The 16,246-nt window shown below is 37.3% G+C and overlaps 1 protein-coding gene across 2 annotated transcripts in view; it reads left to right on the top strand.

Moving 5' to 3' along the window:
- Dcaf10 (DDB1 and CUL4 associated factor 10) overlaps positions 1-16,246 on the top strand; it is a 45,305-nt gene that overhangs the window by 4,431 nt on the left and 24,628 nt on the right. For both annotated transcript variants that reach the window (XM_060379862.1, XM_060379863.1), the window contains exon 2: positions 6,717-6,830. In XM_060379862.1, the coding sequence (XP_060235845.1) occupies positions 6,717-6,830 (114 nt within the window). The remainder of the gene's footprint in view (positions 1-6,716; positions 6,831-16,246) is intronic.

Consider the following 16,246-nt stretch of genomic DNA (forward strand, 5'->3'; position numbering starts at 1 on the left):
AGAAAAGAATGTCTTTGAAATGACATAATAATGAACACATATGGCCTTGATCAAGAGGCTACACGAACAGCATTCAGGATGAAAAGGGGAGCATTTATCATTAATCTCTAACCTGGTGTGGTAGGTACAAGAGGTAGAAAGCCTAACTCCCAGAACTAGTAGATAAGTGCTTTGACTGCCTTTCCAACAGAATAATCAGAAAGGTTATAGAAAAGTATGTAATAGTTAATAAAAAGTATAAAAAAGCTTATGTTTGAAGGGATTATAAAATTACCAGAATAATGAAGAAATTGATTCTTCAAAATCTAGAGATGTGGGCTCTGCATTTGAAGTCACTTTTCTCTTAGAGGCCTCTATCAGTTCCAAGAGCAGCAGCAGAGAGACTGAAGAAGGGTTCTAATGGACACATGGCTCAGGGTGATCGGAGTGAAATGCATATAGTTTAAGATCAGACAAGGAGATGGGCCTGGGTTGAAACTGTATAAGAATATACCCTAGGACTAAAGCTTGATCAGGGTTAGTTTCCAAAGCACTAAAGCCAACTTCAAATCATCTCATTCCCTAGTGAATTAATACAATCACAGCCAGGTATGGGGGCTCACTCCTGTAATCTCAGCATTTGGGAAGCTGAAGCAGGAGGATCACTGAGACTTCAAGACCAGCCTGGACTACAGAGTGAAACCTTGTCTCAAAAAAAAAAAAAAAAAAAAAAAAAAAGTGGGGAGGAGGTCAAGGGGTGTATGTAGGTCAGTGAGTGAGTGGTTTATCTCCAGTCTTACAAAAGCCCTCAGACACTCATGCTTATGTGGCAAGCGTTTGATTAATGGAGCTGGCTGCCTAACCCAAATTAAATATATACTATAATTGCTAAATGATGTAGAAGGACTCAGCCCACTGTGTGGGCCACATGTGTCTGTGTTTGTGTCTCTAAATGAGTTGATGTCACCGAACCACATGGGTTTGGGTGTCTGAGTGTGGAATCCCAACATGGAACTGCCATGTTCGTGCTGGAAACTGAACCTGGATTCTCTTTAAAAGCAGTAAACACCTGCAGAGCCATCTCTCCAGCCTTATCTTTATAAAACTTGTATATTCATGAGGGACACTCAGTAGAAGGAACCAGATACAGAAAACATATAAACAGAGGAAACGTCTGAAAAAAACAGAATTACCACACAAAAACAGACCTCTTCAGGATTAATGAGATGGCTTTGTGGGCTAAAAAGAGATGCACACATACACATGAACTAAATCTATATCTATATATCTATATTTTTTTTTAAGGAAAAAAAAAAGAGCTGGGCGTAGTGGTGTACTCCAGGAATCCCAACATTTAGGGAGGCAGAGGCAGGTGGATCGCTGTGAGTTTGAGGCCAGCATGGTCTACAAAGCGAGTCCAGGACAGCCAGAGCTAAAACAGAGAAAGAAACCCTGTCTTGGGAGAGCAGGGGGACCAGAGAGGACTGACAAGATGACTCAGCAAATTGTCCTCTGACTGACCCCTCCCAAACACAGAAATAAACAAACAAACAAAAAGTTAATGATGATAAAAATATTACAAATCAATGAGAAAAGGATAAATTTTGTATTAAAAATTCTATTTTTTTGTATTATATTTATTATAGCTGGGCAGTGGTGGTGCACTCTTTTACTCCCAGCAGCCAGAAGACAGAAGCTGGTGGATTTCTATGAGTTTGAGGCCAGTCTGGTCTACAGAGCTAGTTCCAGGACAGCCATGGCTGGAGAGATGGCTCAGAGTTAAGAGCACTGGCTGTTCTTTCAAAGGTCCTGAGTTCAATTCCCAGCAACCACATGGTGGCTCACAACCATCTACAATAAAATCTGCTGTCTTCTTCTGGCATGCAGGTATACATTCAGACAGAACATTGTATACATAATAAATAAATACACTATTTAAAAACAAACAAAAAACAGCTGGGCTCAGTGATGCACAACTGTAATCCCAGCCCTCAAGGAGTTAGAGGCAGAAGGATCTCTATGAGTTGGAGGCCAGTCTGGTCTACAAAGTGAGTCCAGGACAGCCTAGGTTACACAGAGAACCCCTCTCTTGAAACAAACAAACAAACAAAAAAAACAACAACAAATATACATATTTTGTATATATATATTTATAATACATATATCATTTAGATAATTCCTCGCAGGCTATAGCTACAGGTTTGTCTCCTAAGTGAATGTAGATACAGTCAAATTAACAGTTACTATGTCACAAGAAACTGTCTAAAGAATTTTATTGTTTTGAAATTGCCTAGTCTTGGTATGCAGCTAGAACAAATCAAAACTAGATAGAGACAGATTTTTTGTTTTGTTTCTTGTCTTTTCCTTTCTTTTCTTTTCTTTTCTTCTCTTTTCTTTTTTTTTTTTTTGAGACAGGGTTTCTCTGTGTAGCCCTGGCTATCTTGGAACTTACTCTGTAAACCAGGATGGTCTCAAACTCAGAGATCTGCCTGCTTCTGCCTCCCAAGTGCTGGGATTAAAGGCATTTCTCACTGCTGCCACCACCACTTAGCCCATAACCCTTTTTTTTTCATTAATTGTTGTTACATACAGATATATGTAGACATGTATGTTTCTAAATATATAAATATAACCTGTTCAGTCTGTATAATATTACTTGTATATGTTTTTAGAGATGAACATTTGGTATTGAAAAACCAATTGGTATGATCTTCCCTGGGCAAGACCATGCCTTTTGTTCTCAGCATTCCTTAGTTGCTTGTTCTTTTTGTAAGGTTGAGGCTTCTTTGGTTTTATTTCTGTCCACATTAGTTAGCATGTCTATTGATGTCCTTGTTCAGTCATGTTGGTGATAGCTTCTGACATTCCTAGAAGATAAAATTTCACAGCAAACTTCCTGATCCTCTAGCTCTTAATATCTTACTACCCCTTCTTCAAGATGATCCCTGAGCCTTAGGTGTGTGAGTTATATTAAAGATGTATCTATCTGTTGGGACTGGACTCTACAACTCTGCATTTTCATTGGTTATGGTTTTCTGTAGTGGTCTGCCTGTCACAAAGGGAAGTTTATTTCATGAGAGATGAGAGTTACACTCATATGTGGACATTGCACAAATTATTTAGAATATAGTTAGGGGTATACTAATTTAGTAAAGTGTTAGTTGTAGGTTCTTCTCCAGGATCCATGACTTCACTAGCCCTGGGGAGTTGGCTAGACTTCCAGTACTAGACATGACTTTCCTTTTCCTAAGAGGGTCTGGGAAGACCAGACTTTAACTGTAGTCAGCACTTTTCCATATCCTGAGCTGAATAAAAAGGTGAAAGTGAGCCGAGCACTAGCATTCATTCCTCCCTGCTTCTTGACTGTTAGTGCAGTGTAACCAACCAGCTGCTTCAAGTTCCTGCTGCTGTGATGGACTGTATCCAGAAAAAACCTCTTTCCCTTACATTGCTTTTTGTCAGGGTGTTTTATCACAGCCACTGGAAAGCACCAATAGAGTTATATAGTGTAAGACTAAGAGCGTTGGCTGACATCCAGTGTAATGCTCTTGCTGTCTTATATGATGGTAAAGGGCATCACATGGTTCAGGGAGAGCTTACAACAATATCCCATCATTCTAGTGATGGATGAATTTATTCATCATGGCCCACTCATTTTCTAGAAGCCATGTGTCCCAGTGTTACTGTTTGGGAGGCCAAGTTTCCTACACATGAAATCTGGTGAGCACATTCAAACTGCAGCAAAATTCTGTAGTTATTATTAAACTTTGAAGTTCAGAATCTCACAAATTGTCATGTTGTTACCCTTTAAAATGCAATTCCATGACTAAATGTGAATAAGACCTCTTTGTGTTGGTGTTTGCACTTCCCACTTTGTTTCAAAAGTTTGTTCTGAATGGAAAACTTTGGCTATTGAAAATTCTGTCACATAAATTCAGGCAGTAGTGGCACATGCCTTTAATCCCAGTACTAGATAGGCAGAGGAAGGCAGATTTCTTTGTGTTCAAGGCCAGCCTGGTCTACAAAGTGAGGTCCAGGACAGCCAGGGTGGTTACACAGAGAAACCTCGTCTCAAAAAACCAAAAACAAAACAAACAAGAAAGAAAGAAAGAGAAAGAAAGAAAGAAAGAAAGAAAGAAAGAAGAAAGAAAATTCTGTCTTAAGTGCTTTTATCTTAAACATACAAACTGGTGTTTATATACACTATATAAATTGGATATAAATTGGGAAGACATGGAGTTTCAGAAATGCATGATCTCATTTGTTAAATCTGAATCTGAAAAGCAATGCCTATAGACAACTAACACTTAAAAAAATAGCATGGGGGGTTGGGGATTTAGCTCAGTGGTGCGCAAGGCCCTGGGTTCGGTCCTCAGCTCTGGAAAAAAAAAATAGCATGGTCTCACAGATCAAAATGAATTTCAGGAAACTTAGACTTTGTATGTAATGAGACAAAACAAAAAGCCAAGGAAAGAATGGTATATCTGATTTTTCCTAATTAGCCTGGTAGGGTATAAGCCAGCCCCTTTCCAGTACATTTTCTAGAAACTGATGAAGAAATGCAAAATTTGGTTGTTATCTCCCCTGACCTTGAGTTTTCTGATACATGTTTGTTTACAACTAACTTTTTAAATTTAAATAACCCTCTGGAAACTGAGCACAGTGGTGCATGTTTATAATTCCAGCATGCAGAGAGTTGAAGCAGGAGGCTTGCTCCAAGATCAAGCCCAACCTAGGCAACATAGTGAGTTCAGGGCTAGCCTGAGCCAAATAGTGAACTTCTATCTCAAATCAAAACAACAACCCTCCTCCGTATGTATAAAAGACTTTTCATTTCCATATTAAGCTGCTTGTATTAGTCAGTATTCTATTGTTGTGAAGAGACACTATGACTACAGCAACTTTTATAAAAGAAAGCATTTAGCTGGGCTATGGTGGTGCAGACCTTTGATTCTAGCACTCTGGAGGCAGAGGCAGGCGGATCTTTGTAAGTTCAAGGCCAGCCTGGCCTACAGAGTGAATTCTGGGACAGCCAAGGCCACATAGAGAAACCCTGTCTTAAAAAAACCAGATAGAGAGAGAAAGAAAGGAGAGAGAGAGAATTTAGTTTGGGCTTTCTTACAGTTTCAGAGGTTTAATCTGTTATCATGGCAGGGAGCATGGCAACACACCAGAAGACATGGTACTGGAGAAGGAGCTGAGTTTTACCTCTGGATCAGCAGAGAGAACCACTGGGCCTGGCTTGAGCTTTTGAAACCTCAAAGTCTATCATCCCCAGTGACACATTTTCTACAGTAAGGCCACACCTTCTAATCCTTCGCTATGCCACTCCGTGATAAGTAAGCATTCAAATATGAGCCTATAGTGGCATTCCTATTCTAACCACCACACTAGCCATTTGTTAATTTCTGAAACATACAATAATTTCCCATTATTCATGACTTACTTTGCAGTTACCTCTAATCAACCACAGTCCACAAAGGGCAAATGAAAAAATTCCAGAAATAACTCCTAAGTTTTATATTTGGTGCCATTTTTCATAATTTGATGAAATCTCTTATTCCATTCTGTCCAACCTAGAATATAAGTCATTCTCTTTCACTGTATTCATACTGTATACAAGAACACATTGCTAGTCACTTGGTAGCTGTCCTAGTTACCAAATCAACTCAGGCTTCACAGTGCTTCTGTGAAACTGTTATTTTAGGTAGTGAGATCTACAAAGCACAAGAGTAGTGGTGCTGCCAGTTGGAGTATGCCAGAGAGCAGCCAGAGAGTTCATCCTGCAGGTGAAAAGATTGGAAGTTCCCCATTGCACAGTGAAAAACAAACAAAAAACAACAATGATGCAAGACTGCTAAGGTCTGCAGCAGGATAATAAGCTTTTAGAGCAAGCCCACTTGCATAACTTGCACCGCAAGATAGTTGTAATTGTTATACTTAAGTATACTTGTTAATCTCTACCGAGTCTAATTTGAAAATTAACTTTATCGTAAGTGTGTAGGAGGAAGACAGTATGTGTAGAATTCCTTACTATTTGGAGTTTCAGACATCCACTTGGGGCTTGAGCTATTTCCCTCATTGACTAGGACAACTACAATGCTCCATGGTTTATACAATTCACATTCTCTCATGTATATTTAGATTGCTTTCAATTTCTTCTTTTTACAGTGAAGCGTATCTTTACATGTTTCTCTGTATTCATTAATAATTATTTCACTCTACTAAATTCTCAAGAAAGTATTGCTGAGTTAAACAGTTTGCATGTTTAACATTCTGGTAGAAGCCAGGAGTGGTGGTGCCTGCTCTTAATCCTAGCACTCAGGGAGGCAGAGGCAGGTGGATTGCTGTGAATTCAAAGCCAGCCTGGTCTACAAAGCGAAATGAGGACAGCCAAGGCTACACAGAGAAACCCTGTCTCGGTAAAACAAAATAGACAGATAGAGAGTGAGAAAGAGACAGACAGACAGATAGATAAAATTAAATTTTGATAGATGCTTTAGAGGTGCTCTTTAAACATGAGCGGCATCAGTTTATGCACACTTCCTTATGTGAGTGAGAGTTCCATTCCCTAGTCTGCTAGTATGGATAGTACCAATCTTCCAAATATTTGCTACTAATATAAAAACTTGGGTAGGAAAATTTTGTACAATTAGTTGTATAAAAAAATATATAATTATAAATACGTGAACCAGAGAATTTAGAAGAGTAAATGAGAATGTGTGCTTTCTTTTCAGGTCAGTGCTGACAGTTGCTTGTGAACAGACTGAAGTTCTGCTTTTTGACCCTATATCTTCAAAGCACATAAAAACCCTTTCTGAAGCACATGAAGACTGTGTGAATAATATCAGGTGAGTGTACTGGTGAATAAGCAGGCCTTTGGAGTCTCAGAATCTGGTTTGCAAGCTAGTGAAAATGCCCTACATTATCCAGTTGTAAAACTTGCCTTATAATTACAAATTTTACTGTTAATGATTGTGGATTGGAACGTCTCTGCAATATATTGTTCACTTTCATGTGATTTTTTTTCTTTCCTCTTTGTGTATTGAGGTCATCATTATAAACCTTAGCCATGCACTGTACTACTGCAATGGCTTAACATCTCTCACAATCTTAATACACCCACATCCAGAGTACTGAGAGTACATGCATAGAAAACATCTTTGTAACATCCGTGGATAATATCTTCTTCCCTACTCAATGATCTGGGAAGCAAATTACAGTTGAACAGCTTGGTGGATTAATATACAATCCTTAAAATGATCATTGTAGAGGCTGTATAATACTATAGACAAGTATTTGGAATTGTGTAAGTTAAAGTTATACAAATTATACAAGTATGAAATGATAAAGAAGAAAAGATTGTTTTTAACTCTTAGCAGTAGTTTAGAGTGGGTAATTTACCATTAACTCTCTATTTTCTAAGCAATGAAATTATGAATATGAAATATGAAATTGTATTAGTTTGATAATATTTTCAATATTGTTTTTAAAAAGAAATGTGAAAAATGACTTGTAGTGTATGTGGCTTACTGCATTTTGATGTAATTCTGCTGACCCATCCATACAGAACCAGAAAGTAAGTAGTACCAAGTTGCAGCCAGGTTCCAAAGCAGGTGTCAGTATCTCTGTGGCCATAGAACACAGACTGAGCTTTGCACAGGGCTGAGGCTACAGGATCCTGGTCTGATTCCAGCGCTGATACCTGCTAGTTACTGTCCTATCAGTTAAAAAGATTAAAGCACTAAGGAGAAAGAGCCTGAATCACCATGTGAAGCCAGGGCTTTAGTTGAAATGTCTGTCTCATTTTTGAAAGTCTGAAAAAAGAAAAAGCGGTTTTGATGAACTGAGGCTGTAGGTTTTAGCTGATAAAGACACAGCCTCAGCCAGGCAGCAGCACTTGCCTTTAATCCCAGCACTCTGGAGTCAGAGGCAAGCGGATCTCTGTGAGTTTGAGGCCAGCCTGGTCTACATAGAAAATTCCAAGATAGCTAAGGCTACACAGAGAAACCATGTCTCAACACCTCCCCTCCCGCAACAACAACAACAACAAGAACAACAACAAAAAAGACACAGCCTCATAATGGAAATTGAGTGAAGGTATTTGTTGGGTCAGTGACTGAAATGTGTATGTGTGTTATTTCCAATGTTACCATGAAACCGGAGCCCTGAAATATCATTGTAAACCTCAGTGGTAGTCTAGGGGCTCAGATGGCCAAGTAGAGGCAAGTCTAAAATCTCTTAAGTAGGAAGGGAGAAAAAAAAAAGTTTTCTCCCACTTAAGCCTATAACCAAAATTTCAACATTCATAAAGACATCTAATTTTAATACAACAAATTTAAACCACCAGAACAGGGATTTCTCTGGATGAAATTAACTTATGGAGTAAGTAGTCCAACAAAGACTTTATTTTTAAAAATAAATTATTTATTTTTTTTTTGACTAGGTAATACATGCACGTGGTACAAAATTCAAAGGTACAAAAGGGTAAACAGTGAAAAGTAAGTCTATTTCCACCTCTGTCGCCTAGCCACCCAGTTTCCCTCCCCAGAGGCAACCACTATTACTAATTTGCTATCTTTTTTTGAGATAGTTTATGCATGTTCAAGCATATAAATAAATATACATATACACATATATACCCCACATATACTTTTATATAAATGGTAGCATTCTACACATACTATTATATGACTGGCCTTTTTAACTGAACATATTTAGAGATCATTTCATATTAGTATCCATGGGATGATCTATTCTTTTTAACGGCTGCATAGTATTCCATTGATTGGGAGAGACTTAAAACATTTTGGAATGCATAAAGAGATAAGGAATACTCTCCATTAAAGAATGAGGAATATATATTAAAATAATCAGGTTTATATAGTAAAGAGGCAACTTGAACACCTGGAAATAAAATCTGTTGCTGTATGAAATATATTTTAAAGGGGGAAGGTGAGAGTAGGGCTTTAGCTCAGTGATAGCTACTTAGCATGTGTAAGGTACTAGGTTGGATTCCCCAACCTTGCTGTGGAAGATAAGAAAAGACTGGCACTTAAAGGAACACAGTTCCAGTTTGGGGCTAGGGATGTAGCTCAGGTGTAAAGTATGTACTTAGCATATATGAGGCCCTGAGTTCAATCTCTAGCACCAAAATTAAAAGTAAAAACTTGGGGGTATAGCTTAATTGGGAGAGTTCTTGGTTAGCATATGTGAAACCCTGAATTTAAAGATAAATTATTGATTGATTGATGAATTATTAAATGATTGATTGCTACATGCATGTGGTACAAAATTCAAAGGTACAAAAGGGTAAATGGTGAAAAATAAGTCTATTTCCATCTTTGTAACTAGAATTGAATATGGTGGCTCAGAACTTGGGAGGGAAGCAGAAAGACTGGGAGGGATTCAAGGTAATCTTTGGCTATATGCTGAGTTAGAGGCCAGCTTGAGCTACATGAGACCCTCTTTTAAAAACAAAAAAATAATAATAACACAAATTTTAAAATGGACAAAATTTAAATCTAATTGGTCAGATGAACTTTACTCTTTCATCATTGATGAGTAAATTGGAAGTTGGAAAATAATACCAAAATATTCACCTAGTATATATTAAAAAAAATGATTAAAGAGTATGAGTATATAGTTAAAATAGCAGATTAACTGAAACTATAATATATATAAAGAATTGCAAAATACTGGACATGGTAGCACATACCTATAGTCCAAACACTTGGGAAACTGGAAGATTTCAAGTTCAAGGCTAGCCTGGGCCTCAAGTGGAAGCTTTTTTCAAAATTAGTTAATTAACTAATTAATTATAAATAATTGGAGAGATTTCTGAGCAATTAACTTTATAATTATTCAGACTACTTAGTAATGAGGGAGAACCAGTTATCTTTAGAGTGCGAAACAGGTTCAAGGTGAATCTATATCTGGATAATAGGTTATGCTAAAACTCCAGATTAAGATCTTAAGAAGCAGAGACTGGAGAGATGGCTGAGTGTTTAAGAGCACTAGCTGCTCTTCCAGAAAGCCTTGGTTCAATTCCCAGCACCTACATAGGGGTTCACAACCTTCTGTAATTCCAGTTCCAGTGGATCACCACCTTCTTCTGGCCTTTGTGGGTACCAGGCACGCATGTGGTACACAGACATACATGCAGGCAAAATACCCATACACATAAAATTTAAAAGTATTAAAAGTGGGGGGCTGGAGAGCTGGCTCAGAGGTTAAAAGTACTGGCTGCTCTTCCAGAAGGTCCATGAGTTTAATTCCTAGCAACCACATGGTGGCTCACAGCCATCTATGATGAGATCTGATGCCATCCTCTGGTGTGCAGGCATACATGCAAACACAACATTGTATACATAATAAATACATAAATAAATATTTAAAAAAATATTAAAAGTGTTTAAAAAAGCTAGTAAGGTTAGAGGTCAATCACATGTGGAAGTATGATAAATAAGTTGACAAGACATTTCTTCTCATTTGATACAAGGAGAAAATGGAGCATATTTGATAAGGCAAGATCATGTAACACATTTTATCGGGTATATAAAGACTGCATAATTTTAATTAGGTGAAATGTTCACCGTAACTATTAGCAGTGCAGAAAATAGAATTCTGAGGGGTTTTCTTTAACAAAGCTAAAATGAAAGCAGTAAGCCAGGTTCAGTGATATGTGCCTGCAGCATCAACTACTTAGGAAGCCGAGCTAGGAAAGATCACTTTTAGCCCAGAGGCCAAGGGAACAGGAAAACCTAATCTACAAACAGATAAACAGTTCTAGTGATGTAGTCTAGTGGTCAGTGCTTGAGTAGCAGTTAGCCTGTGGAAGGCCCTGGGTTTTATTCTCAGTATTGCATTGCAAAACAACAAAAGAACAAGACAATTAAAACCTGTAGATAAGCACTGTACAGTAGAAATGTAATATGAGGCACGTATATAATTTTTATTTGTGAGTTGTATTACTAAAGAAAGAAGCAATATTAATATATTTTAAAAACTGTAATTTCAACATGTCTCTACACATTTTTTGAGGTATTTTACTTTTATTTTCTAACGTTGCCTCAAAACCCAGTGTTTTGTTATACTTAGGACACACTGTTATACAGTGTTATACTTAGAACACACTAAGTATAAAATGGGTCACATAGCAAGTGTTTGAAAGCCAAATGGCACTATAACATTTTTGGCAATGTGGCTTTATATAGTGACAACAGTAAGTTAATGTAGAGAAGTTTTGTAGTATGGAATAGTACAATATAATAAGGCCACATCATGTTTAGGAAGAAGACAAATATTGGGCAATTTCAGACATTTAAATGTATGCTTTTTTTTTAACTTAACGGAATAATTAAATAAATTAATAAATAAATTAATAAATAAACTATTATAATAAATAAATAAATACAACTTATAGCTTTCAGACCACCAGAAAGGAAGGACACATGGTCAGTTCAGTAGAAATGGGAAAGCTTAAATTGTTTTTTTAAGTTAAAGCACAGACAGAATAGAAATAGAAGTCCTTAATATAAGCTGGGCATGTATTGCATGCCTGTAATCCCAGCACTCTGGGAGGTAGAGGGCAGGCAGATCTCTGAGTTCAAGGCCTGCCTGATTTACAAAGTGTTTCCAAGACAGCCAGGGCTACACAGAGAAACCCTGTCTTAAAAAAACAAACAAACAAACAAACAAAAAAAACAAGTCCTAAATATAGATCTTTCACAGAAAACATCCATACATTGATATTAATTAAAAAACAGCCTGAAAGTCGGACATGGTGGTGCACACCTTTAATTCTAGCACTTGGGAGGCAGAGGCAGGCTGATCTCTGTGAGTTCAAGGCTAGCCTGGTCTACAAAGCAGAGTTCAGAACACAGAACATCTAGGGCTACACACAGAGAAACCCTGACTCAAAAACAAACAAACCAGTCTGGAGCTGAGCATGGTCTCTTTTTTAATCCCAATACATGGAAGATAAAGGCAGGAGGATCTCTTACGTTCTAGGCCAGTCTGCTCTATATAATGAGTTCCAGGACAGCCAGGGCTACACAGTGAGACTGTCTGAAAAACAAAGCAACAAAACAAGACAATCTGCTATTTGAATGAGAACAGGAATCATTATATGATTTATATATGTGTTTGTGTACATATGTATATATAAGCAGCAATGTCACAAAATTATTTATAATATTGGACAGATAAAATAACCAATGACATTAAAGGTAAAATGCAATAGTATTTGTAGTAAAAGGAAAACTCAAGATAATCACAAACTTTGTATGTACCTTAAACCCAGCCCTGACATCACAAAGCAAAATCAAAGTATCAAATCCATAGTGATAAATGAGGTTTGATAACTGAGTACAAAACTAGTCAGTGTAAATCAAACTGTTGAAGAATTAAGACTGCATATTTAAAATGCCGTGAATAACATTTCTAATAAGACAGGTGCTGAATAAAGTAACTATTTACATGTCTGCACATTTTAATAGAGAGCTTCATGAACAGGAAAGAAGGGAACTCTTGGGCTACAAAGGAGGTAGAAGCAGGAATACTGAGAGGTAACTGGTTTCAGCCTTTACCCTGTAAGATATGCTGGTGACCCTGGTGACTCTGAGCTTTTGTTTTGATAGAAATGAGTACAGGGGACAGGAGGCTTGATTCTAGGGTCAGTTCCATATAAAGATTCTTTTAGAAGGCTGTAAATCTGAAACCCAAAGTATCTTACTTTCCTCATAAAGGTGACCTAAAAATAAACCACTCTAAATCTAGACTAGCATTGAGGAAAGGGTTAAGCACAAGCCAGTCCTCATACACACTGACCCTGCAGTACAGTCCAACACCTCCAGCCATCAGCTGTATATTGGAGACACATTGGAAGAACTTCCTAAATTACCTATGAAACAAAAACGTGTAAATCAGCGAGGTATGGTGGATCTTTTAATCCCAGCACTCCAGAGGCAGAGTTAGGTGGAGCCTTGAGTTGGAGGTCAACCTGGTCTGGTGAGTTCTAGGCTGGGGTTTAAAAAAAACAAATGCTGGCTGTGGTAGCACATGTTGATAGGATTTCCTGTAGGAGGTGGAGTGAGGAGGATCAAAAGTTTGAGGCCAGCCTGGACCACATTCAAAATACACACTCACAGAAAGCAACAACAACAACAACAAAACAGGTTAGTCCCAACTTTTGGGAGGCAGAGGCAGACAGATCTCTGAATTCAAGGCCAGCCTGGTCTACAAAACAAGTTCCAGGACAGCCAGGGCTACACAGAGAAACACTCCCCTGGGAAAACAAAAAAAAACCCAAAAACTCCACAAGTGTTCAAGTCCTCATTGAAGTAAACTCATACCATAAAAAAGCTAACTCTCCCCAGACTAGTCTGTTAATGCAGTGAACTTTTGACTAAGATACATGACATCAGAGACTTTCATAAAACTAACATTTTTGTTGAGTGGTCTGCCACAAACAGCTGAAGTTGTTTTGGAGAAGACTAAAATGTTAGAATAACAACCCTTCCTGATATGAAATGTAGCCTTGGGCCAGAGACAGGGAATGAAATAGATCACCTACAAGCAGACTGGTAAAATAGGAACATTTACCTAAGAGCAAAAGCATTGCAAATCAGTGGAGAAAAATGGAAAAGATGAAATTGATTATACACATGAAAAATAAAACAAAATCAGATCCTTCTCACACCATGGCTGAAAATAACTTAAAGTTAAAGACCTAACTATAGTAGCAAACCCTTAAAGTTTTAGGAGAGAGTAGAGAACATATTTGTACCTATTTTTAAGACACTAAAGGATAAACCATTAAAGATTGGTGAGTTCAACTGAATGACGCTGTAGTTTTGTTAAAGAAACCCTCTAACAGTATGGGAAGATAAAGGCTGATAGAAGATACTTCCAGTCATGACCGTAAGGATTTTGAGGCTATTAAACCTTCTAACAAAATGTGCAGAGAATCACAATGAGCAATAAATATGGAAAGGCTTTCAGGCTGATCATCAGTTGTCAGTGAAGAAATACAAGTATTGGCAGTGATAAGAAATAGGAACACAGGTTTATTGAAAGAATCTAAGTGGGTCACATAGTTTTCAAACAGTTCAGCAATGCCTGGTAAAATTAAAGATCATTATACTTTTAACAAATTAATACACACCATAACCACATGAATTAGATGCATGAAGAGAAAAGATTGATTATAGCATTAGGGTAATAAAAAGAATGTGAATGTCTGTTAAAGAGGAGAGGAGATACATTTTAGTGTACAATGGAATACTATACATCAGTTAAATGAACCAAACACATCCTAGAAGTGTAAGGATGAGACAGAAAAGCAAGCTGTGGAGTTAGCTGTATGGTATGATACCATTTATATAAAATTTTAAAACTTCACAAACATAAGCTTGATGAAGGCATGCGTTTATTCTATTTTATCCTAGCACCTAGAACTGTGCCTTGTACATGGTGGGTGCTCATTAAATATTTCCAGAATAAATTCAGTACAAACCGTATGAAAAATGATGGATATCTACATATAAATTTATAGTATTTAAACATGTGCATGGGGAATGACAAATTTTGGATAGTGGTTCCCTCTGGAGAGGGAGGGAGGGGAATGGGCTTGGGGAGGGACTCACAGTGTACTTCAAATATGTTTGTATTTTCAGACAATTCTGAATGATAACAAAATGTTAAAATTTGATAAAGCTGGGTGGTGGGTATCACAGGTGTTTGTTATAATTTGTTCTAATTGTTTCTATTTCTAATAGTTTACAATTGAAAATTTTTGTATCTCAAAAATAATAGACTTGTATCAAGTTGTTTGCCCCTACTCAAGATGACCTTTGACTAACCTGTCAAATTCTGTATCAGTATCAGCTCATGTGCTACTGTTGCATGCTGCCTTAGCACTGGTGCCTCCAAATTTGAAACTACTTCTTCCCATTTGTTCATTAGGAAAATGGATTTTGAAGTTTGTTTAGAAGCACAAGTAACCTAAGAGGTTAAAGACCTGAAAGATCTCTGGGTGAACTGAAGTGTTCACTACTTAATAAAACTAACTTCTGTTTCATAAGTCCTTATTGTGTGTCAAAAACTAGTAAAACACTTTTCATATGATATATTCAAGATTTTTAAAAATTTGGGTGATGGGGAATGACAGGTGCTTTGCTGACAAGCCTGACAACTTGGGTTTAAAGCTTTGAACCCTCATGGTGGAAGGAGAGAACAGCTCCACAAAGTTGTCTCTGGCCTTTCCATGTGCACCAGAGTGAGTATATATACATAAACAGAGATTAACATTGCCTACATTTGGTTTTTGAGGTAGGGTCTTGCCATGTATGGGCCAGACTGGGCTTAAACTCACTGTGTTATACTGGCGGTCTTGAACTTGTCATAGTTCAGCCTCAGCTTGTTGATGTTTATCATGTCTTTGTATGAGACAAATGCCATACCGGTTTTAAGGAATGAAGAAACCATCACTCTTATAAAATTTTCCAAGGCTTCATATACAGGAAATAATAGAATCATACATCGTTCATTAGACTACTTCACTATACCTGTCAAGAGGTGTGGGCATGCATTTTCTGGTTTTGTTCTGGGTAGTCATTTTGTACATTCTTGGTAATGTCTTCAAGTTTGTGTTTTAGTTTTCTGATTTGTTAATTTTGTAAAATAACAATAGTGATAGCTGAGAATATTTTCTGTTCATGTCTTAAGAAAGAAGTATGTTTATAATTTAAATACATCTATTTTATAGGCTTACTTCTTAAGATTTATTTATTTTTATTTTATGTGCAATGGTGGTTTTGCCTACATATGTCTGTGAAGGTGCCAGAACCCCTGGAATTGGAGCTACAGACAGTTGTGAGCTGCCATTTGGGTGCTGGGAATTGAACCCAGGTCCTCTGGAAGAGCAGCCAGTGCTCTTAACTGATGAGTCATCTTTCCATTCCCTAGGCTTACTTCTTATTTATGACAACTTTATGTTTAGATGTAAGAGTCCATGTAGCAATCCAGGTCCTTGTAATTATGAGATTGAAAGGAGAAAGCCCCAAGGTAACTATAAGAATATTCACTCAGTGATGCCACAAAACCAATGCAGTACCTGCTTACTAATTCAGAGTCTTGTTTTTCCTTTTCACGATCTATCTTTGTTGGTCTTTGGCTATTTTGTGTATTTCATACAATATATGACAAATGCAGCATTTGCCAGTTGCCATTATATATACACATATGTATATGTATATATAATGCA

The sequence above is a fragment of the Meriones unguiculatus genome, chromosome 3 (assembly GCF_030254825.1).
Source record: "Meriones unguiculatus strain TT.TT164.6M chromosome 3, Bangor_MerUng_6.1, whole genome shotgun sequence".
In the NCBI taxonomy this organism is placed as follows: Eukaryota; Metazoa; Chordata; class Mammalia; order Rodentia; family Muridae; genus Meriones; species Meriones unguiculatus.